Source organism: Thalassophryne amazonica, chromosome 11 (genome assembly GCF_902500255.1).
Source record: "Thalassophryne amazonica chromosome 11, fThaAma1.1, whole genome shotgun sequence".
Taxonomy (NCBI): Eukaryota; Metazoa; Chordata; class Actinopteri; order Batrachoidiformes; family Batrachoididae; genus Thalassophryne; species Thalassophryne amazonica.
The window spans coordinates 26109911-26134314 of NC_047113.1; the positions used below are offsets into that span (position 1 = coordinate 26109911).

Here is a 24404-nt window from a genome sequence, read left to right on the forward strand (position 1 = left end):
TGTCACTCCGTCGTCGATGCTCCACATCTGTAGTTTCACAATAGTACAGTTGGTGGCGGTAATGCAACATTCTGGATGCCAACCGCCAATAAATTGCAAGAAGAAGAAGAAGAAGACGAAGACGAAGGAGGAGGAGGAGGAATTCCTTAACAGTCTTATAAGCTCACTGAAATGGCAAACGGTTTCGTGTGGAAGTTATTTCGTCTTCCGGTCTTCAAGTTGTTTGTAAGTATTTTTCCTTACTTTCTCCATGCTGTTTGACTTTTATTGTGTGACTGCTGTGTGCAGGTGTCTCTGCGGTCAGACTCTGTGCTTCGGGGCAAAGCAGTAACGGTGGCAGCGGGCAGACATTTATCCAGCAACGCGCCTCCGGAGAGGATCAGTCGCTTCCCGGTGCCCTATAAGAAAGACCTCTCGTATGATATAGTGGAATTAATGGAAGAAGTTGAGGCAAAGGTATTGAAGAAAAACGCAGTGGCTCTTTTTACGGAACCGTAAAGGCACGCGCAGGCTCTTTTGACGTAACCTCAGTCACGCGCACACGAATCTGTAGGGTGAACTGTAGGGTGTGGGTTAGAGTGAAAGAAGGAACAAATGGTATACAAATTAAAAACATGGATGACCTTACAAAATACAGACCTGAATAGACAATTAAGTATGACGCCAGCTGGTAATTTGACTAACAAAAATCAGATCAAACATGGAAACAGATGATAAAATATATGACATAGACACCAACATTGATGAAAGTATATTTGACTTAAAAACAATCGGTTGTGAGCATTATATGGAAGAACAGCTAAATAGTGATAAAATTACAGAAGATACCCTGTCACTCAAACATATAAACAGTCGAAACTTGTGTTGTAAAATGTCAAAAATAAAAGATTATTTAAATCGGTTTAAAAATAGATTCAGCATTGTTGCAATCACAGAATCTTGGCTTAAAGATGACCTCATGGCTGATGTGCTGTATTTTGTAAACAGAAGAGATAAAAAAAAAAGGCGGAGGTATTGCTTTGTACACAAAAACAGTAGAAGAAAGAAATAGAAGAAATAACAATTATAGATGATGTCATAGAAATTGTAACAGTGGAAATTGTACATGAAACATCTAAGAATATTGTAATTAGTTGTGTATACAGAGCACCAGACTCTTGCGTTGTGAAATTTACAGATAAAATAATAGAATTATTCCATAAAATCAAAAACAAAATTCTTTTTATGTGTGGAGACATTAACATTAATATAGAAAGCTCCAGTTGCCAAAGAACAAGTGACTTTGTGAATTCAATGTATAGTTTGGGTTTATTCCCCTTCATAACAGCTAGCCAGGCCCCTGTAGTCGGTGCGGACCAAGGTAGCTTAGCCGCCGTTAGTTCCCCCCTGGCAGATCCCGAGCAGCCGGGAAAGCAGGCTGACTGGGTGACTGTGAGGAGGAAGCGTAGCCCTAACAGAAGCCCCGTGTACACCGCCAACCCGTTCACATCTCTAACCGTTTTTCCCCACTCGACGACACACCCGCCGAGGATCAAACTCTGGTTATTGGCGACTCTGTTTTGAGAAATGTGAAGTTAGCGACACCAGCAACCATAGTCAGTTGTCTTCCGGGGGCCAGAGCAGGCGACATTGAAGGAAATTTGAAACTGCTGGCTAAGGCTAAGCGTAAATTTGGTAAGATTGTAATTCACGTCGGCAGTAATGACACCCGGTTACGCCAATCGGAGGTCACTAAAATTAACATTAAATCGGTGTGTAACTTTGCAAAAACAATGTCGGACTCTGTAGTTTTCTCTGGGCCCCTCCCCAATCGGACCAGGAGTGACATGTTTAGCCGCATGTTCTCCTTGAATTGCTGGCTGTCTGAGTGGTGTCCAAAAAATGAGGTGGGCTTCATTGATAATTGGCAAAGCTTCTGGGGAAAACCTGGTCTTGTTAGGAGAGACGGCATCCATCCCACTTTGGATGGAGCAGCTCTCATGTCTAGAAATCTGGCCAATTTTCTTAAATCCTACAAACCATGACTATCCAGGGTTGGGACCAGGAAGCAGAGTTGTAGTCTTACACACCTCTCTGCAGCTTCTCTCCCCCTGCCATCCCCTCATTGCCCCATCCCCGTAGAGACGGTGCCTGCTCCCAGACTACCAATAACCAGCAAAAATCTATTTAAGCATAAAAATTCAAAAAGAAAAAATAATATAGCACCTTCAGCTGCACCACAGACTAAAACAGTTAAATGTGGTCTATTAAACATTAGGTCTCTCTCTTCTAAGTCCCTGTTGATAAATGATATAATAATTGATCAACATATTGATTTATTCTGCCTTACAGAAACCTGGTTACAGCAGGATGAATATGTTAGTTTAAATGAGTCAACACCCCCGAGTCACACTAACTGTCAGAATGCTCGTAGCACGGGCTGGGGCGGAGGATTAGCAGCAATCTTCCATTCCAGCTTATTAATTAATCAAAACCCAGACAGAGCTTTAATTCATTTGAAAGCTTGACTCTTAGTCTTGTCCATCCAAATTGGAAATCCCAAAAAACAGTTTTATTTGTTATTATCTATCGTCCACCGTTACTGTAAGTTTCTCTGTGAATTTTCAGACCTTTTGTCTGACTTAGTGCTTAGCTCAGATAAGATAATTATAGTGGGCAATTTTAACATCCACACAGATGCTGAGAATGACAGCCTCAACACTGCATTTAATCTATTATTAGACTCTATTGGCTTTGCTCAAAAAGTAAATGAGTCCACCCACCACTTTAATCATATCTTAGATCTTGTTCTGACTTATGGTATGGAAATAGAAGACTTAACAGTATTCCCTGAAAACTCCCTTCTGTCTGATCATTTCTTAATAACATTTACATTTACTCTGATGGACTACCCAGCAGTGGGGAATAAGTTTCATTACACTAGAAGTCTTTCAGAAAGCGCTGTAACTAGGTTTAAGGATATGATTCCTTCTTTATGTTCTCTAATGCCATATACCAACACAGTGCAGAGTAGCTACCTAAACTCTGTAAGGGAGATAGAGTATCTCGTCAATAGTTTTACATCCTCATTGAAGACAACTTTGGATGCTGTAGCTCCTCTGAAAAAGAGAGCTTTAAATCAGAAGTGCCTGACTCCGTGGTATAACTCACAAACTCGTAGCTTAAAGCAGATAACCCGTAAGTTGGAGAGGAAATGGCGTCTCACTAATTTAGAAGATCTTCACTTAGCCTGGAAAAAGAGTCTGTTGCTCTATAAAAAAGCCCTCCGTAAAGCTAGGACATCTTTCTACTCATCACTAATTGAAGAAAATAAGAACAACCCCAGGTTTCTTTTCAGCACTGTAGCCAGGCTGACAAAGAGTCAGAGCTCTATTGAGCTGAGTATTCCATTAACTTTAACTAGTAATGACTTCATGACTTTCTTTGCTAACAAAATTTTAACTATTAGAGAAAAAAATTACTCATAACCATCCCAAAGACGTATCGTCATCTTTGGCTGCTTTCAGTGATGCCGGTATTTGGTTAGACTCTTTCTCTCCGATTGTTCTGTCTGAGTTATTTTCATTAGTTACTTCATCCAAACCATCAACATGTTTATTAGACCCCATTCCTACCAGGCTGCTCAAGGAAGCCCTACCATTATTTAATGCTTCGATCTTAAATATGATCAATCTATCTTTGTTAGTTGGCTATGTACCACAGGCTTTTAAGGTGGCAGTAATTAAACCATTACTTAAAAAGCCATCACTTGACCCGGCTATCTTAGCTAATTATAGGCCAATCTCCAACCTTCCTTTTCTCTCAAAAATTCTTGAAAGGGTAGTTGTAAAACAGCTAACTGATCATCTGCAGAGGAATGGTCTATTTGAAGAGTTTCAGTCAGGTTTTAGAATTCATCATAGTACAGAAACAGCATTAGTGAAGGTTACAAATGATCTTCTTATGGCCTCGGACAGTGGACTCATCTCTGCTTGTTCTGTTAGACCTCAGTGCTGCTTTTGATACTGTTGACCATAAAATTTTATTACAGAGATTAGAGCATGCCATAGGTATTAAAGGCACTGCGCTGCGGTGGCTTGAATCATATTTGTCTAATAGATTACAATTTGTTCATGTAAATGGGGAATCTTCTTCACAGACTAAAGTTAATTATGGAGTTCCACAAGGTTCTGTGCTAGGACCAATTTTATTCACTTTATACATGCTTCCCTTAGGCAGTATTATTAGACGGTATTGCTTAAATTTTCATTGTTACGCAGATGATACCCAGCTTTATCTATCCATGAAGCCAGAGGACACACACCAATTAGCTAAACTGCAGGATTGTCTTACAGACATAAAGACATGGATGACCTCTAATTTCCTGCTTTTAAACTCAGATAAAACTGAAGTTATTGTACTTGGCCCCACAAATCTTAGAAACATGGTGTCTAACCAGATCCTTACTCTGGATGGCATTACCCTGACCTCTAGTAATACTGTGAGAAATCTTGGAGTCATTTTTGATCAGGATATGTCATTCAAAGCGCATATTAAACAAATATGTAGGACTGCTTTTTTGCATTTACGCAATATCTCTAAAATCAGAAAGGTCTTGTCTCAGAGTGATGCTGAAAAACTAATTCATGCATTTATTTCCTCTAGGCTGGACTATTGTAATTCATTATTATCAGGTTGTCCTAGAAGTTCCCTAAAAAGCCTTCAGTTAATTCAAAATGCTGCAGCTAGAGTACTGACGGGGACTAGGAGAGAGCATATCTCACCCATATTGGCCTCTCTTCATTGGCTTCCTGTTAATTCTAGAATAGAATTTAAAATTCTTCTTCTTACTTATAAGGTTTTGAATAATCAGGTCCCATCTTATCTTAGGGACCTCGTAGTAACATATCACCCCAATAGAGCGCTTCGCTCTCAGACTGCAGGCTTACTTGTAGTTCCTAGGGTTTGTAAGAGTAGAATGGGAGGCAGAGCCTTCAGCTTTCAGGCTCCTCCTCTCCTGTGGAACCAGCTCCCAATTCAGATCAGGGAGACAGACACCCTCTCTACTTTTAAGATTAGGCTTAAAACTTTCCTTTTTGCTAAAGCTTATAGTTAGGGCTGGATCAGGTGACCCTGAACCATCCCTTAGTTATGCTGCTATAGACGTAGACTGCTGGGGGGTTCCCATGATGCACTGTTTCTTTCTCTTTTTGCTCTGTATGCACCACTCTGCATTTAATCATTAGTGATCGATCTCTGCTCCCCTCCACAGCATGTCTTTTTCCTGGTTCTCTCCCTCAGCCCCAACCAGTCCCAGCAGAAGACTGCCCCTCCCTGAGCCTGGTTCTGCTGGAGGTTTCTTCCTGTTAAAAGGGAGTTTTTCCTTCCCACTGTAGCCAAGTGCTTGCTCACAGGGGGTCGTTTTGACCGTTGGGGTTTTACATAATTATTGTATGGCCTTGCCTTACAATATAAAGCGCCTTGGGGCAACTGTTTGTTGTGATTTGGCGCTATATAAAAAAATTGATTGATTGATTGATAACAAAACCACCAGAATTACATCGCAAAGTGCAACTGTAATTGACAATATATTCACACATAGAACAGATGAAATTATTAAGAATGGGATCTTGATGACAGATCTTAGTGATCATTTACCACTAAATAATATTTCAATATTTAAATACAAAAATTGGTACAAGAAAAAAACTGTTATAAATTTTAAGAGATAAGTCAGTAAAAGCCTTAGAGGCATTAAATTATGACCTTAAAAATCAAAATGTCGGCGACGTTAATGTAGCATATAATTCATTTATGAAAATACTGATGAAATCATATAATAAACTGTAAATTAATAGAAATTAGTAAGAAAAGAGTAAATAAACCATGGCTGACTAAGGGAATAAAAAATGCTTGCGTAAAGAAAAACTATTTATATAGGTGCTTTTTAAAAATGCAAACAAAGGAAACAGAACACAGATACAAAAAAATATAAAAATAAACTATTGACAATAATTAGGAAACAAAAAAAAGATTATTATAGTGAACAATTAAATAAGAGTAAAAATAATATAAAGGTAACATGGGTAATTATAAATGGTGTGATTGAAAGTGATGGAGCGAAATCAACTTTTCCAAATTACTTTGTCAAGGAAAATAAAGAGATATATGACATAAAAGAAGTTGCAGATGAGTTTAATGATTATTTTTCAAATGTGGGATCAAGTCTGGTGGGAAATAAACTAATAGTAGAAGATAAATTAAATACACTTGTAAATACGGTCGATAGTATTTTCCTTGACAATGTGGAAAAAGATGAAATAAGAAATATTGTAAAAAACTATGTAAGCAAAAGATCAACTGACTATGAAGATTTAGACATGATGACTGTAAAAAGTATAATAGAAACTGTTATTGAATCATTCACTTACATTTGTAATCTGTCTCTGTCAACAGGAATTTTCCCAGATGAAATGAAAATTGCCAAGGTAGTCCCATTATATAAAAATGGAGACAAACATAATTTTTCAAATTACAGGCCAGTGTCATTGCTTCCACAGTTTTCTAAAATTATGGAAAAAGTTTTTGTGACAAGGTTGGACAAATTCATTGAGAAACATCATATTTTAAGTAATGCTCAGTATGGATTCAGAACAAAACATTTGACAGCTGTGGCAATTATGGAATTAACAGAGAAAATATCAACAACAATAGATAAGTATTATTTTGTAAGTATTTTTATCAACCTGAAAAAAGCTTTTGATGTTATCGACCACTCAAGATTGCTTCACAAGTTACAACAATATGGAATTAGAGGTATTGCACATCAGTGGGTAAAAGCTACTTAGAAAATAGAAAACAGTTTGTTCAGATAAATAATACTAAATCAGAATTATGTAACATTATTTATGGAGTACCACAAGGGTTGGTACTTGGACCCAAACTGTTTATTTTGTATATCAGTGACTTTGTGAATGTATCTAAAGTACTTGGCAGCATATTATTTCCTGATGATACAACATTATTTTACTCTGGATCAGATATACAGGAAGTAGTACAAGTGATAAATACAGAGCTGGAAAAAGTTAAACATTGGTTTGATATAAACAGATTGTCACTAAATCTTAATAAGACAAATTTCATATTGTTTAATGACAGAGTGGAAAAAAATAATGTCATTAAAAATAGATGGAATGGACATCCATCCATCCATCCATTTTCTTCCGCTTTATCCGGTGGAATGGACATACAAAGGGTAAAAGAAACGAAATTTCTAGGCGTCATGATTGATGAAGATCTTACATGGAAGTCGCACATAAATTACACAACAGGAAAAATAGCGAAAGCCATTGCCGTTTTGCATAAAGTAAAATTTTCGTTAAATAGTTATGGTTTATTAACATTGTACAATTCATTGATTGTCCCATATTTAACTTATTGTGTAGAAATCTGGGGATCAACATGTAAAACTTATACACAACCATTATTTATTCTGCAGAAAAGAGCTTTAAAAATGATTAGCAATAGTCGTTTAGAGATCCATCTAATCCATTATTCATTAAGTATAGGGTACTTAAATTTCATGATTTAGTTGATTTGAAAATATTACAAACAATGCACCAAGCAAATAAAAATACCTTATCAATAAACATTCAAAATATGTTTGAAAAAAGAGTAAGTAGTTATATTTTGAAAGAAATAGAAGTCTTTAAAAACCAAGATTCAGAACCAAAGTAAAGAAATGGAGTATTGCAGTGAATGGTGTAAAATTATGGAACAACCTCAACAAAGAAATCAAAGAATCAAGGTCGCTTAAATTATTTAAAAAAATGTATTAAACTAGATGTATTAAGTAAGCCAACTTGTGAGCTGGCCCACTATTAGGGCTTTCCCACTAACTTATCGTTTTAGAAACAACAAGTGTTGCGTTGGCTGTTTTAGATTTGGAATTAAATTTGAAATTGGGAACTCTTGAGATGTGCATACAGTCTGGAAGCTACGTAAAAATAGCCTGAAGGTGTTCCTTTACGTTTCCACTGAAAATGGCCACAACAGTTTACACATGTCTGAGAAATACAGGATATTGTACTGTATGATTTATAAAACCTTAATTTATTTTGCTTATTTACAGTGTGGTTTTTTGCCCAATGTCTTCAAAGTCCTCGCTCACAGACCATCAGAGTTCAAAGCCTTCTTCTCTTACTACAATGAACTTATGAGCAAAGAGACAGGTCAGTGTTTTGTACATAGGCTGGCCATAATTTATACCTGTGTCAGTGGCATATGGGCACAAAACATACACAGCACAGCAGTCAGCCAGAAAGTTTATGTTTGACTAGTTTAACAGGTGCCACTTGATTTTAAAGGCTGTCAAATTGCCAAACTCATGTGGTGGTGTTGGCTTTTTGGAATGTCGGAATAAACAGTCAAAGGCCAGTTTGGATAATAAGTTAAAACAGACTGTCCTTGACTAAAGATCAGTTGGCTGCCTGAGGGTTGCACTATGATGCAAGACTGGGTAGCAAGGTATGCTAAATGTAAAGCCACTGTTTTTTGTGTTTTGTTTTTTTTTTCAGGGATGCAAATGTGTCCATCTTTAAAAGTTAAAATTATAGTGTGTAGGAAAGCATTCGTAAGTATCTGTTCATTATTTGATAATTGCCTGCAACAATTAATCAGTGTTTTCATAAGCTTAGAATGAGCCCGTTGTGTGTATGGGAGGTCATTTTGTACTGTCACGTTAATACAGTAGCCTAAATGTGCACATATTTTTCACCTTTTGAGATTTTGCAGTGCAGCTGGAAGTAGAAACGGATGAATCGGTGGTTACTCCCCTATAAACTGTTTACTGGTTGCTCGTGCAGTCTCACAAGCATGAAAGCCCTCATTTTTTGTAAAATGATACATATTGCTTTTCACAAGCAAAGGCAAGGGTGCGTGAGTCTCCATCATTAAAGAAGTGACAACATGAAGGTAAACAAAATCGTGACTGGCAATGACAAGTGCATTTGCATCCTCACAAACTGCACTACATAAGTGAATTAGTAATTACACTAAATCCTACACACTGTAGCTGTAAGTTGGTTCTGTGCAGGTAATTTTACAATTCCACACCCAGCTTCTCTTAGGACCTGGGTGTGGATTTGTTCAGTTCGAGGCTTGTTTAGGCCCCATTTTAAAAAAAAAAAAATAAATAAATAAATAAATTTATCGTCCTTGACATCAGAAAAATGTGATACTGGAGGGCGGAACCCCCCACGCTCCCCTTTAGCAACAGGTACATACGTCATTTCAAACCTGAAAAACAACACGTACATTACCTGCATAACAAGTGAGGAACTGAAAATATTAGATAAAACAATAAAGGAGAGTTCTCTGCGCTACAAAAATCTGGTGCAACCAGGTTGGACTGACTTGTAAAAAAAAAAAAAGGAAAGCAGCTGGTGCAACACAGAAGTAGGTGCTGAAAATTTGTTACGGTGCTGAAAACAAGGAAAAAGTGTTTCGATGTGCAAATCGCATCTTCTTCAGAATCCTGAAAAAACCTGGATGGTGCAGCCTAAATACTAACTGGAGCCAGGTGTCATAATTTGTAAAAGGGGTGTGACCATCCGTCAGTCAAGGCACTCACTCAGTTTATAATTAGTACAAAATTAGAGACACACCGTCCCAATTAAAAAAACAAAATTACAATATTATAATAATATTAATGTGAAAGAAAAGAAGTTCAATTCTTCATTCAAACCAAATGGTTCCAAAGTGCCAAAGTATAAATCCAAAATGCTTCTCCACATAAACGTTTTTTAATGATATCACCCCTTCTGGGTGGATTTGTAATTTTCTCAATCCCCCAGAATTTTAAAGATGCTGGAGAGCCATATCCGGCTTGTTTACGTGTAATGCCTTGCCATGGCATAAGTTAGATCCTGGGTACGGATTGCTGTTTTATGTTCAGCTATCCGTAATTTGAGTTGACGTTTTGTTTGGCCAATATATGCCAATCCACAAGGACATTTTAGAAGGTATACTACATGTGTAGTGTTACAATTGATAAAGAAATGGGATATTGCTTACCATCCCCGTACAATTCGTGTTGTTAGAAGGAAAGGTGATGTAACACAGTGGTAAACATACCACTGTCCCAGCTTTTTTGAAATGCGTTGCAGGCATCCATTTCAAAATGAGCAAATATTTGTGCAAAAACAATAAAAATTTATCAGTTTGAACATTAAATATCTTGTCTTTGTTTTATATTCATTTGAATATAGGTTGAAGAGGATTTGCAAATCATTGTGTTCTGTTTTTATTTACATTTTACACAATGTCCCATCTTCATTGGAATTGGGGTTGTAGACTAAGGAAAGGGATGGTGGTGGTCCAGATGGGTGGTATGGAATTTGGCCATGAGTAATGGTAAGTAACTATACAAGTAGACCCCCTGTGGAGGGTGACTTTTGCGTAGCATGTTTACTGAAAGAATGTGTGCGATGTGGTGTGGCCCAGCTGGAGAGCGCATATATTGAATTTACACAAGCTTAGGGCCAGGTGATATTAATGCAGTGTTTATTTTAAGTTGTGGCCCAAAGCCAGTTGTAAAAGGAAGGAGAAGCTGTGTGTACCACAAGAGTGTCCACAGAATAGTCCAAAACATAGCAGCATAAGCACCTCGGTGACTTTTTTCCAACAGAGTGCAACAATGATTAGGCTGCATATCTTGAAAGGTTTGATCCAAGGAGCTTGTGTTACTCCGAAATGTTACAGCTCTGTGTTGTCTTTAGTATTACAGGGTTGAACATTCCAAAATGTGATAATTCAGGTACAGTCAAAAGGTGTCCTTAAGGAACAGCCAATTGCACTGTCTTGTCATTGATATCTCTAGCTCCTGTCGGATGTAATGTAGATGTGCTTGTAGTGAGGACTTTAATATTTCATTGTAGGAGTTCAACAAAAATACGGCATTGACCATTTAGGAATGACTGCAGTTTTTAATCCACCATCTCTCCATTTTTAGAGCCCATGATTAAATGGAGGAACTAAATATTTTATTTATATAATGCCAAATTACAATGGGAGTTACCCCAAGAGCCTACATGCATGCAATGTTTAAACCTAACCAACCGTGAGCTAGTGCATTGTCAAAAGCCTAAGGGTAAAACTCCCTCTGGCATGTATTTTATTTTTCTAATTATTCATTTATTTTTAATTATAGGAAAAAAGCTTGAGCAGACAAGATTCAGTGGGGTGACCATCTGCTTTGGCCCCACCAAACAAAATAAAAATAAAAGTATACAACAAGGAATTTTCAGAACATGCTATTGACAGAAATGTTGTGGCTAAGGGCATTTTCACAATACCGTAGAGCATTGAGTCCCAAAGAGGTCAAAAATTGATGTTTTCAATTTGCTGTTTTTAGTAATTAGTTTATATCTCTAACCTTTATGGTTGCAGAAACTTTTTAAATTTCGGCTGTAACTTTATTTTCTCTCAAGTTCTGGTCTTTCAAAGTATACATGTCCAAAAGGCTAAAAATACAAGAAAATAGCCATATTTCCAAGTTAAAATAAGTTCAAGTTTCTTAGTAAAACTTACCTGGATTATTTATATCATTTACTGGATGACTTATGTTGATGTAGAAGCTGGAAGTTTCACTAAAAATTTGAGTCTTAGTGAAATATTTTCCTCTGGTGCCAAAATTTTCTACCCATAAGGGACAAATATGAGAGCTAAATGTTATTCTTTTGTATGAATAACAACAAATTATGTTTTTATTATAAGTGTTAATCCATAGTTTCAAGAAAATATTAATACATGGCCCAAAGTAGTAACTCTTGTACTGTATTCCAGCAATTTGTGCATCTTTTGTTGGAGTTCGGATAATTATATTAAGTCAATAGGCTGCAAAAAATTAAAACAATGTCAAGACTGTCAGAAATAGTTCAAAAGTATATAATGTCACAAGTGTCTTGATATATTAGAGAAATCAATAAAATCAGGAAAGATTGATGATACAGGATACTTTAAGATTTGTGATATTATGATATCAATGGTTTCAGAGTGGACAAAATATTTTAGACACATTCCTTGTGGGCCTTATTCAAAATTAACAGCCAATAATTTTCCACGTGCATAATATGTATATTATGAAGTGAGTGGATATTTTTTGTTACCTTGCCTTAGCAGAAATATTTACAGTGTTAACATACCGAGGACTTAAACCTGTATTTCGGAGTGGACACTTTTGGACGGAATGATGTTCACATGCTTCTCAATACCAAGTTTCAGAAGATAGTTCAGATATATTTTGCCCTAAGGTGGCAAACATAGATGCACTTTATTAAAAGTGTATCTGATTCACAAAGATGTATTTCTTGTTAGAGCAACAGATGGAAAAGTCGGAGTGGACATTTTGGACAGAAACTTACTCCATGCGGATTCAATTCTACCCTGTGCGGAAAAAATCCTGGATATAGCCACTACTGCATCATTTAGTAAAAGTACATATTCTAATGTATTTTACCAGTGAATATTTTTGTGGTGAATATTCTGTCTTGGAAATTATTCAACTTGGAAAACTGTGAATTTTTTCAAATGGGAAAGTCATTTCTGTCCAAAATTCAACTGTTTGATATATTTTCAAGAAAAACAAATAGTTTTTGTTTATTTTTTTTATTTACAGGTACTTCATTCTATCATGTACTTATCCATATATGACATTTTACCTAATATGTTTAGATACTGGAAATACAGTATAAAGCCAATTTTGGTGCAACCCCAGCGCGCTACGATACCGTGAAAATGCCCCTAAGCAACCAAAAATGACTTTGTTTGAACAATTACAGTGACCAATGCCTGAAAAGACAAACAGGAAGTGAAGAGATGAGTCCCAGTAGTGTGGACAACAATTGGTGAGATTGGAACAATTTTAAAATACTAATCCACAGTCCTTGCACAATCACTCAGTTTTTCAGAACTATCTGCTCCACACAGATTTACCATAGAGTGCCATACTGTTTGTATTTCTTCGTAACTGTTGTAAATAAGGTCCAAGACACATTCAGTAACTTGGAAATGTTCATGTATCCATCCCCTGACTTGTCTGGTGAAAACTAGCAATAAAACTGACTATTTACAGGTATTATACCAAAGTGTTCCATTACTTATTTTGTATTTTTAATTCATTTATATCAAGTTGTAGAGATTTGCTTTCAGTTTGAGTTAAATTTTAGTTTTTGTATTTGAAATGGCATAAACAAAGTAGTGTGTTCAGATACTTTTGGAGTGCCCTGTACTACTGGAATATACCATGGATTAGAGCAGCATATACACTACAAAATGAGACTAATTGTATAATCAGGTGTTTTAAAAAGTTTCTTTACATTTTGTGAGGTACACATGCATGTGCTTAGCACCCTAGGGATCCTTTCCATGCAGAGACACTTCCAGTGACATTTTCTTCTGTTCAGTGGTGAAAAGAAGCAGTTTGTGTGCATGTCTGTTTTTAGCTTGCCCCATAGAATTACATCATGTAACTCTTTAGCCCGTGGCAGTGTTTGTGCTGTAAATCAATACCACACTGATTAAAGTCACCATTGTCCCAAGATTAATCCAACCAGTATAAAAATAGAGTCCAGGTTGGAAAAACGCTGACGTTCCCATTGAGCCCCCAAATTGCTCCCATTGTACAGTTTAGTGCTTTGCACTGCAGTACCCTGATGGGAGTGAGTGAATGAATGAGAGTGATCTTTTTGAAGCACTTTGAATGTCTTCATCAGGTAGAGAACTACTATAAAATTGCAGTCCATCTAGACAGCTTAGGAAGATGATCTAGGCATAGCCATTACAAAGGAGCTGTTTACAGAGCGGAGGCCCAATTTGTTAGTGCATTCATCTTTAATCTGGAATGAACACAGGCTCTTAGAGTCTAACGTTTTACCCTGCTTGCATCTGTCAAAGGAAAAACTTTTGTCAACTTTTGTCTTTGTTAGCTCATATCTTCTGGCACTGACCAAGAATCACATTGTTTTGGTGAAACATTTGTCCAATCAGTTTTAGACATCATGTGTCGACTTATCTGTAGTAATCCACTGATGGCCCTGAACCATCCCTTAGTTATGTTGTTATAGACGTAGACTGCTGGGGGGTTCCCATGATGCACTGTTTCTTTCTCTTTTTGCTCTGTATGCACCACTCTGCATTTAATCATTAGTGATCGATCTCTGCTCCCCTCCACAGCATGTCTTTTTCCTGGTTCTCTCCCTCAGCCCCAACCAGTCCCAGCAGAAGACTGCCCCTCCCTGAGCCTGGTTCTGCTGGAGGTTTCTTCCTGTTAAAAGGGAGTTTTTCCTTCCCACTGTAGCCAAGTGCTTGCTCACAGGGGGTCGTTTTGACCGTTGGGGTTTTACATAATTATTGTATGGCCTTGCCTTACAATATAAAGCGCCTTGGGGCAACTGTTTGTTGTGATTTGGCGCTATATAAAAAAAAAATTGATTGATTGATTGATGGCATTTTTTTGGAGCCAGAGGTTCAGGGGCCTCATGTACAAAGACTTGTATGAATTTCCTACTGAAACATGGCGTACACCAAAGCCCAGAACCTGGTGTAAGCGTGAAAATATCCAGATGTATCAAAGTATGCGTAGGCATGGATCCATGCACATTCCATTTGTACATCCCACTGAACGAGAAATTCAGTGCACACGCACCACACTCTGCCCTGGCCACGCCCCTCTTTAAATATGCAAATCCATGTAAATAGGCCTTTGGAGCTGGAATTCCCCATTCTGTCACAAAAGCAGGGCTGTGAAAACTCCGGATCTGCGAAATTCCGCGGATTTCATCATGGGGAGGAGGGGAGGGTGTTAGTGTTTTACTCTGTGATCGTCACTGAGTTTTTAAAATGTCTATCGCAAAATGTACTTTTTTTACATCGTGCAAATTTTAGAAGTCCGCGGGGGTCCGCGGACACTGATCTATGTGTTACAAATACAAATCAAGTGTCCTCGGATCCGCGGAGTTTCAAGGAGAAAAATCCCTCTCAAAGCCTGGTTGTTGCGACAGTTGTCGTAAAGTGAGACTGGTTGGTTGCTGCAGCGACGCTGTGTGTCTTCTGCACAAAGCTTAAGCTAAACGTAGCATGTGGACATCGCAAACCTTTAGCGCTCTAAAGTTTTTAAAAGAAGACCTGTCACAGATCGACGTCGAACAGAGGGAAGATGGCGAGAAAGACGGTTTGATAATGACAAGAATCCGTGGAATTGTCGCTGGCTTCATGAACACACCTGAAAGATGAAAGAAAAGAAACGGGAAAAGTGAACTGTTCCATCAGGAAACATGGTAAAAATTTTTCTCTCTGGAAAGTAAACATTGTGCTGTTCAAACAGGATTTTAAAAAAAGATTATGCGACTTTTGTCAGTAATCTGGGCTTTCTTTCATTGGAAAAAAAACGTGGCTTTGAATGGATTTACATGAATTTACACAAGAATATAAGGGTGATTCTTTAACTACGGGCACTATTGGCCTTGTAAATGTAATTTCCACCACACCATTGCCTTACAGTATAAAGCGCCTTGGGGCAACTGTTTGTTGTGATTTGGCGCTATATACATGTGCTCTGATGTCACTGTTTATCTCCATAGAAACTACCCAAACAATCTTTCATACAAACTGTTTAAAGGGACATTACAGTGTTGTGGTGGAAATTACGGCAATAGTGTGGGACAACTACATTTTGTTTAAAAAAAAAAAAAAAACCCACAACAGTTGTATGACATTGAAAACCCCAATTATGTTTTGATTATTTTACTGATATTTTATTCAGAAATGTTTTAAAACATTAGAAAAATGTTTCTTTACCATTGATTTTTATCATTGAAGATCAAAAGTCTGGGTGTGGGACAAGCACAAAACGGCAATATTTGCATATAATGATGCTGAAAAAAGGTGAAAGTCATCATAGACTACTAGAACAAAGTTCTTAACACACTTTCATTGTAAAGATAACTATAAAAGTGTGAAATTTCCCCTTTTTTTCCGTTTTTCATACAATATGATCAAAGGACATAAGTGCCCGTAGTCTAAGAATCACCCATAAATGAGTTTTATTAATGTAGACTTTCTTCATGGGAAAAAGACACTGGTTTTGAGTGGATTTACAAGAATATGTGACTTTTTTTACTATATGTTATTGATATTTTACCCTGATTTCCAAAATATTCTCCAAGCTTTAGCTGTGATTGTTGAAATGCTTTGACAGTCTTTTCAGTCTTCATGAATTTCATCTAGTTTAATTGTTCTGAGTCAATGCATCATTTGGTTTACGATTTAAAGGAAAATCATTCCAGGTCCTCCTTTCATGTCATATTCTCTTATTTCAACATGATCATTGACGATTCAAATGAAAAGTTGAATACAGGATCATTTAAATATGCACTAATTTTGAGATTTTTTTTTTTTTTTTTTTTTTTCCCAGGAGATGCTGAAAATGTATCATTAAATAAAAAAATTATTTGGTTTCTGGGATCCCACAGGGCCTGAGACCCCAGACCCCCTGCAAATTTTCCTCAGATTTTCCAAGTGTCATTTCACAGCCCTGCATCAGTCAACATGAACACAGAAAATAAATCATACGGCATGTCAGCTACAGATGACTGGGAATTACGTGGATGCACAGGGATAGTGTGTGTGTGTTTTATAATCACACGGAGTAAACTGTAAAAGTGTGAGTGTGAGAGAGAGAGAGAGAGGCCGCAACATTGTAGACTCAGGGCAGTACACACACACACACTGAGGGACACATGTTTATTGACTAAAGCAGGGGGACAGTTCAGGCCTGTTAAGAAGTTCTAGTGTCACGATGATGATAATAATGATAATAAAGGAAAAAAATTGAATGTGCACCTGCTGGTTTCTTTTGGGACAATTTACGCAAATTAACTTTTTACTCATCGCTCACGTGCCACACCGGGGCATGAAATGTGGGGGGGTGGGGGGTCATGGTTGGGGTTAGGAGAAGCTGCTGGGGTTAGACTAATAAAATAAAAAATCTGCATCATGGAAATGTCACACAGTTCATAACAGGAGCATGACAGTGTTATTGGGGCAGCTCAGTCTCACACCTTTCTGTTAGTCAGGGTGAATGAGTCATGTGTTGAACCGGGACACCCAGCCACAGTTTAGTTAGATGCATTTGCGCATCACATGTGGTTTGAACATTGATGGAATGAAATTGTTCCCTACTGCCAAAAAACAAATGCGATTACATTAGGGAAACAGTCTCTCGCTGCAAATCGCACTGTAATGTTGGAATGTGATGAACCAGGAGGATTGTGTTTCATACAGCTGACATGGCTCGGCTCAAGGTTGACTGGCACACTCGTGACTGGTCGGCCAGCTCCTGCTGGAATGCCCCTGTTGCAAAGAATCCCAGCACAGTCAGCACCTGTGCGGGCATAGACAACCCCCTGGATCCTCACCCTATTGCGCTCTGGGCTGACCGCAGTTCTGCACGCAACTCCAGTAATAGTGGCTTTATTAATCAATTCGGTTTATGAGCCAGTTATCATCAATGCAAGAAAACCCTTGCGTTCCTGAATACACACCCCCGTCTGATTGTACCATTTGCAAGGTGCTCTAACGCAGCCACTGTTGGTGCGATTTTATGCATCACTTTGCACATGCTTTAATATCCACCCATATAATTGCAAACACATGGGTGTGTTAATTGCTCGTCAGTGTGTCCCTGGTGTGCACATCACTCTGACTTCATGTTTTCACACTATTAACGGTTTCCACCATCATCTGTACGTGATTTTTTTTTTTTCTTCTTTTTTCTTCAGTGAGATATGAAGACCAGTTCTACCAGGTCTGACAACCCTTTATAGAGCAGTTCAATAATAGCACACTCACTCTTCCTACAAACTAACGTTCACTAAATGAAAGTCACCGAAAACTTCATACTGGAGTTGTAGTCTGACAGCTTATCATTGATTGTATCTTGTACTCTTTGTTTTCCCTCATAAGCATATGACTTTTATTGGTGTGTTTTTCCTCTCAAAACATGTTCTGAAAACACGGACAGTTTTACAGCAAATGAAATCCCATCAATTCCCATTTAATTGCTTGCTCGCTCTACTCCACCCCCCCCCCCCCCAAAAAAAACAACAACAAAAAAAAAAGCCTATAGTGGATGATTATTTGTCTGTGGTGAGCTTTAAGGAATCTGCAGGTGGTATTTCTCTTGTCTTGTCTGTTCCTGTATCTTGCTGTTTTTATTTAGTTTTAATGTCATGTGTTTCAGGGGGATTAACCAATGCAGATCGTGAGCTGATTGTGGTGGCTACCAGTACCCATAATAAGTGTCTTTACTGTGTGGTAGCACACAGTGCAGTGCACCGCATCTACTCTAAGAAACCCAGCTTGTGTGACCAGGTATGAGCTTCTTATTTTTTCAGGTATTTACTGTTTACATTAGAGACTCAAGAATCAAGCAGGTTTTTTTTTTTGGTTTTTTTTTGCACAGTGGTTTTTGTCATGAAATGCCTAATTGTGCAGCTTTGTTGTCAAATGGAATTAGTAGCAAAATTTTAATGATTTTGATGAAAAAACTTTTTAAAGGGGGTTGAACATCATCTACATTTCAAGTTTGGTGGAAGTCTGCCAAAGAACCTGGGAGGAGTAGGGGAACAAAAAAAACCCTTTCTTAAAATATAGTATAAATCAATAGACAGACTGGGGCAGCGTCTGATGTTTTATGGAATCTGTACCTGACCATCGTGGTGAAGACAGAGCTGAGCCGGTAGACGAGGCTTTCCATTTACCAGATGATTTACACTCCTATCCTCACCTATGGTTATGAACTTTGGGAAATGACTGAAAGAATAAGATCATGGATAAAAGGTGCGGAACTGAGATTCCTCTGTCGGGTATCTGGGCTTATTCTGGGCAGAATGAGCAGCTTGACTGTCTGGGAGGTACTTTGAGTAGAGCCCCTGCTTCTTCGCATCGAAAGGAGCCGATTGAGTTGTTCGGGCACCTGGTATGGATGTTCCATGGTCATCTCCCTAGGGAGGTCTTCCAGGTACCACCAACTGGAAGGAGGCTCTGGGGAAGACCCAATATAATCTATGGAGAGATTATATTTCCCAGATGGCTTGGTAACGCCTTGGGATTCCCCGGGAAGAGTGACAGGACTTGGCTGGGGATAGAGAAGTGTGGGATGAGCTGCTTGCTCTGCTGCTACTGTGACCTGGACCCAGATAAGCATTTGAAAATGAATGAATCAAACTGATCTTGTAATAATTATCTCCAAAAACATTACAGGGAGACTCATGGATCCAAATTTAGAGTCCATCCTTTATCACTTGGGGGTAATAATGGTTGTCCATTGTCGTGGTGGAGGTATATGCTGTCAGACTACATCTTTTTGTTTAAGACACACTATGTACACTTAATAGATTCTTTGAATATTCCCTTTTTCTTGGTAAAGGGAAAGTTCACTTTTGCTTTGTCATGTTATAAAATGGGTAGTCAATCAAGTCCCTTTTTCAGAAACCTTTGTAGAGACAGCAGTCCAAAATAATTTTTTTTTTCTTTCTTTTTTTTTAATAAGCTCTTTGCCTATTTTCTCGCAGGTTGTTGTAAATTATGAGAACGCAGACCTGACACAGCGGGAGCGTGCAATGCTCGACTTCGCACTGGCTGTGTGTCGCTGCGACACAATCACTGAGCAACACTTTCAAGCCCTGGAGGAAGTGGGCTTTGACCGAGAAGACGCATGGGATATTGCTGCCATCACTGCTTTCTTTGCCATGTCCAATCGGCTCGCCCACGTCACTGATATGAGGCCAAACCCAGAGTTTTATAATATGGGTCGTATACCACGGGAGAAGAGTAAAGACCAGGGGGACGGCGAATGAGAAGTTGTAGCGGTACAGCGATAATTATCAGGGGTCATTTTGACAATCATGTTTTGTAGCATTTAAATGACATTTATTTTTATTACCTAATATGACAGTATAAGTACATAATAAAATGGATGAAGCTGAAAGGAAGGAGGGCTTTTCCATGATGAATAGACTTGCAACAGGTACTACAATAATGAATGTTTGAGTTCAATGATACAAATATTTCATTCGGCAAAAGATGGAACGTACATTCAGTGAGGAGATGAGTTCCATTGAAAGAATGCTTAAAAACATTTATTTGTTTTATATAATGAGTAAAATAGATCCTTATTTGATATTTTTTATTAATTTATAAACAGAAAAGGGACTTACATTTTGGTGTGTGCCACTGGTGCTTTGACTTCAACAATCAAACACAAACTTTAAATAGGAATCCAAAATTGTCCTCAGTCAGCTTGCAAAAAACAATCCTGACGATGTAGTCCGTGACATTGTGCACCGCCTTTGTGTATAGACGGCCGTCTGCTTTCCTCACTCCAATGAAAGATCGCGTCAGAAATTTGTCCAGCTTTTCATCCTAACAGCTCTTCATGCCTCCAGATGGCTCACGGCGTAGTGGACTTGTTTTTTGTGTTAGAAGAATTAGCACCGTCAATTGGCTCCTTCAAATCATCATCTGTCAGCAAACAAACTCCGGCATGTTTAGCTAAATGCTACCCCCACTAGTGAGTGGTGGTCGCAGTGAACAGTGGTACAAAACATGGAATCAAACTTGCACGGTAAATGGAACCAAATTTGCACACTAAATGCAACACAAATGGGACGAATAATCCATGCCATGTGACATACAGCCTGAAAGTAAATCGATTCAGTTTTCACACTGGATGGAGTCTATGTGTACATGACAACAGATTATGTCTTTGATTTGAGATGGTTGTCATAAAGTCATGAGACGGTTTGGAGGGAAGACAGACACTGCCATAGAAGGAAACTTAATACAAATGTCACTTTTAAAAGATACTTTAAATGTTGATATGAAAGGTTTTCATAAAGTTCTAGAAAACCAAATATAACATACTTAGGACTATAAAAGTGGTAAAGTCTGTAAAATTTATTTTAGGTTTCAGTCTTAGGAAGGGCTTGTCATCTTTAACCATTTCACTGTGTGGGACAACAGAATTTGCATTGATATTTATTGATTACTAATTGATTCATGTACGTATTAAGGGTTTTAGAAAGCTTTGATTCTTTGTTTTTGCTAGATTTTTTTTCTATTACATTAGAATAAGTAATAGAATGAAATTGATATAATGCTTAGGTCTATGTTACACAAGAGTGTAGAACTCACATAATATACAAGTACTTGTTTTAGTTTCTAAGAACAGGTTGGTTTGTGTAAATCTGGTGGAAAAACTATGTGCAATTTTAAAATCTCATTAAATCTTTTTTCAGCAATTGAGTGTTCTGCATTATTTTTATGTTGAGGTTATTGTTTGCAGTGATTTCTGCAAAACAGAAAAGCATTGTTCACAATATTGTAAGCTTGTGAGTATTTAAAAGGAATACTACTTTAAAACAAATTATATCAGGGCCAGTTTGCATCACGTGAAATTCGTACTTCAGTATTCGTATTTTTATTCTTGGAATAATGTGAAAATGTAAAGCAACATGTATTCTAACCACCAGGTGGCGCCACATCCACGTGTTAAAGCTTATCTTTTGCACTGCCTAGTTAAAGGTAATTTGGTCTCGTGACACAGTATATGTAAAGCCCCCTATACTTCCCTTTCTCTGAAGTGTACAAAGTTTGACTGTGAAATTCATATTTGTAATCTGTAAGTGATTTGTCTGCACCAAAAACTGTCTTGTTTCTCTAATGCAGTTGATCTTAGGCTTTTTCTTCACCTGTTTTGAAAGCTGAAAACCAGTTGCATACCCTTTCATATAGACATTTTAATATTCATCAAACTTGAGATGGAACTGTAGCTCATTTGACAGATACCCAACTGCTGCTGATTGTTGGAGTTGGACGCAAATCAACTCCACAAATACTTGATAGTTTCATACTCCACTGCAGATCCACTGGCCCAACACCATCACCAATCTAGACCTGTGGGGGCGCACCAACCAACTGCCAATCGAAGATGAGATCCGGCGCAGAAGATGGGGATGGATTGGGCACACCCAAAGGAAACCAACTAGTAACATCACCAGACAGGCGCTGGCATGGAACCCCCAGGGAAAATGCAAAGAGGACGGCCTAGAAACACCTGGCAACGGGACCTTGAGGAAGATAGAAGATGGGATACACTTGGAAACAACTGGAGAGGGCAGCCCAGGACTGAGGAATCTGGCGGACTGTTGTCAGCGGCCTATGTTCTGAGAGGAGCGACGGGGCAAAATGAAAAAAAATTCATACCCCACGTGGTTAGGGAAGGTGAAGGAGCAGCACTTAATGCACTAATTACTATCAAGGGTCTTCACGTCCCCTGCGACCCAATCCCGGATAAGTGGTTGAAGATGTGAGTGTTCTTCACGTCCAAGTTGTTTCCAGTGTGCAATTGAGCACCTCCTATGGCAGCATCACGGCATGTTTGATGTAAAGTTGCTTGATGTAAAGTCCTTTTGCGCCTTCAGATAGTGCTAAATAAATGAAGTCCTTGTACTGATGGAATGAATGTGTCAATCAGTTATTTCTCTTGTGTGACCAGAAAATCTGGGAGGATGTTGATGGATGGCAAGAACACACAATTAACACTCAGTGGAAGCACACAGGAGGCCATGGTCGCCGTGAATGAGTATTCTGTACTTTTAACATTTCCCATAATACCCCTGGCGGCCCCCTACAACCCCTGGCAAAAATTATGGAATCACCGGCCTTCGGCGGATGGTCATTCATTTGTTTGATTTTGTAGAAAAAAAGCAGATCACAGACATGACACACAACTAAAGTCATTTAAAATGGCAACGTTCTGGCTTTAAGAAACACTATAAGAAATCAAGAAAAAAAAATTGTGGCAGTCAGTAACGGTTACTTTTTTAGACAAAGCAGAGGGGAAAAAAATATGGAATCACTCAATTCTGAGGAAAAAATTATGGAATCATGAAAAACAAAAGAACACTCCACCACATCACTAGTATTTTGTTGCACCACCTCTGGCTTTTATAACAGCTTGCAGTCTCTGAGGCATGGACTTAATGAGTGACAAACAGTACTCTTCATCAATCTGGCTCCAACTTTCTCTGATTGCTGTTGCCAGATCAGCTTTGCAGGTTTGCAAGGAATGTTTTCACAGTTTTTGCTCTATGGCAAGATGCATTATCATCTTGAAAAATGATTTCATCATCCCCAAACATCCTTTCAATTGATGGGATAAGAAAAGTGTCCAAAATATCAACGTAAACTTGTGCATTTATTGATGATGTAATGACAGCCATCTCCCCAGTGCCTTTACCTGACATGCAGCCCCATATCATTGACTGTGGAAGTTTACATGTTCTCTTCAGGCAGTCATCTTTATAAATCTCATTGGAACGGCACCAAACAAAAGTTCCAGCATCATCACCTTGCCCAATGCAGATTCGAGATTCATCACTGAATATGACTTTCATCCAGTCATCCACAGTCCACGATTGCTTTTCCTTAGCCCATTGTAACCTTGTTTTTTTCTGTTTAGGTGTTAATGATGGCTTTCGTTTAGCTTTTCTGTATGTAAATCCCATTTCCTTTAGGCGGTTTCTTACAGTTCGGTCACAGACGTTGACTCCAGTTTCCTCCCATTCGTTCCTCATTTGTTTTGTTGTGCATTTTCGATTTTTGAGACATATTGCTTTAAGTTTTCTGTCTTGATGCTTTGATGTCTTCCTTGGTCTACCAGTATGTTTGCCTTTAACAACCTTCCCATGTTGTTTGTATTTGGTCCAGAGTTTAGACACAGCTGACTGTGAACAACCAACATCTTTTGCAACATTGCGTGATGATTTACTCTCTTTTAAGAGTTTGATAATCCTCTCCTTTGTTTCAATTGACATCTCTCGTGTTGGAGCCATGATTCATGTCAGTCCACTTGGTGCAACAGCTCTCCAAGGTGTGATCACTCCTTTTTAGATGCAGGCTAACGACCAGATCTGATTTGATGCAGGTGTTAGTTTTGGGGATGAAAATTTACAGGGTGATTCCATAATTTATTCCTCAGAATTGAGTGAGTCCATAAAAGCCAGAGGTGTTGCAACAAAATGCTAGTGATGTGTTGAAGCGTTCTTTTGTTTTTCATGATCCCATAATTGAGTGAGTCCATATTTTTTTCCTCTGCTTGGTCTAAAAAAGTAACCGTTACTGACTGCCACAATTTTTTTTCCTTGATTTTTTTATAGTGTTTCTTAAAGCCAGAAAGTTGCCATTTGAAATGACTTTAGTTTTGTGTCATGTCTGTGAAAAGCTTTTTTTCTACAAAATTAAACAACTGAATGAACATCCTCCGAGGCCGGTGATTCCATAATTATTGCCAGGGGTTGTATAAT

The 24404-nt window shown here is 38.2% G+C and overlaps 1 protein-coding gene across 2 annotated transcripts; it reads left to right on the forward strand.

Moving 5' to 3' along the window:
• The first annotated feature begins 6 nt into the window (after positions 1–6).
• On the forward strand, positions 7–21342 carry si:ch211-175m2.5 (uncharacterized protein LOC568697 homolog). Of its 2 annotated transcripts, XM_034181718.1 has the most exons (6): positions 7–12; positions 154–225; positions 289–456; positions 8111–8210; positions 18278–18408; positions 19611–21342. In XM_034181718.1, exons 2-6 carry the CDS (start codon positions 172–174, stop codon positions 19893–19895), a joined length of 738 nt encoding a protein of 245 aa, XP_034037609.1. In that variant the 5' UTR covers positions 7–12; positions 154–171; the 3' UTR covers positions 19896–21342. The 2 variants fall into 2 exon arrangements, with proteins under 2 accessions (XP_034037609.1, XP_034037608.1); XM_034181717.1 differs by lacking the exon at positions 7–12 and having other exon boundaries at positions 110–225.
• Positions 21343–24404: the final 3062 nt, after the last annotated feature.

Bases quoted from the DNA above. Each gene is read 5' to 3' on its own strand.
- si:ch211-175m2.5 (XM_034181718.1), top strand. From the start codon at position 172: ATGGCAAACGGTTTCGTGTGGAAGTTATTTCGTCTTCCGGTCTTCAAG. The intron at 226-288 runs GTAAGTATTTTT...TGCTGTGTGCAG, and splicing joins TTCCGGTCTTCAAGTTGTTT to GTGTCTCTGCGGTCAGACTC. The intron at 18,409-19,610 runs GTATGAGCTTCT...ATTTTCTCGCAG, and splicing joins AACCCAGCTTGTGTGACCAG to GTTGTTGTAAATTATGAGAA.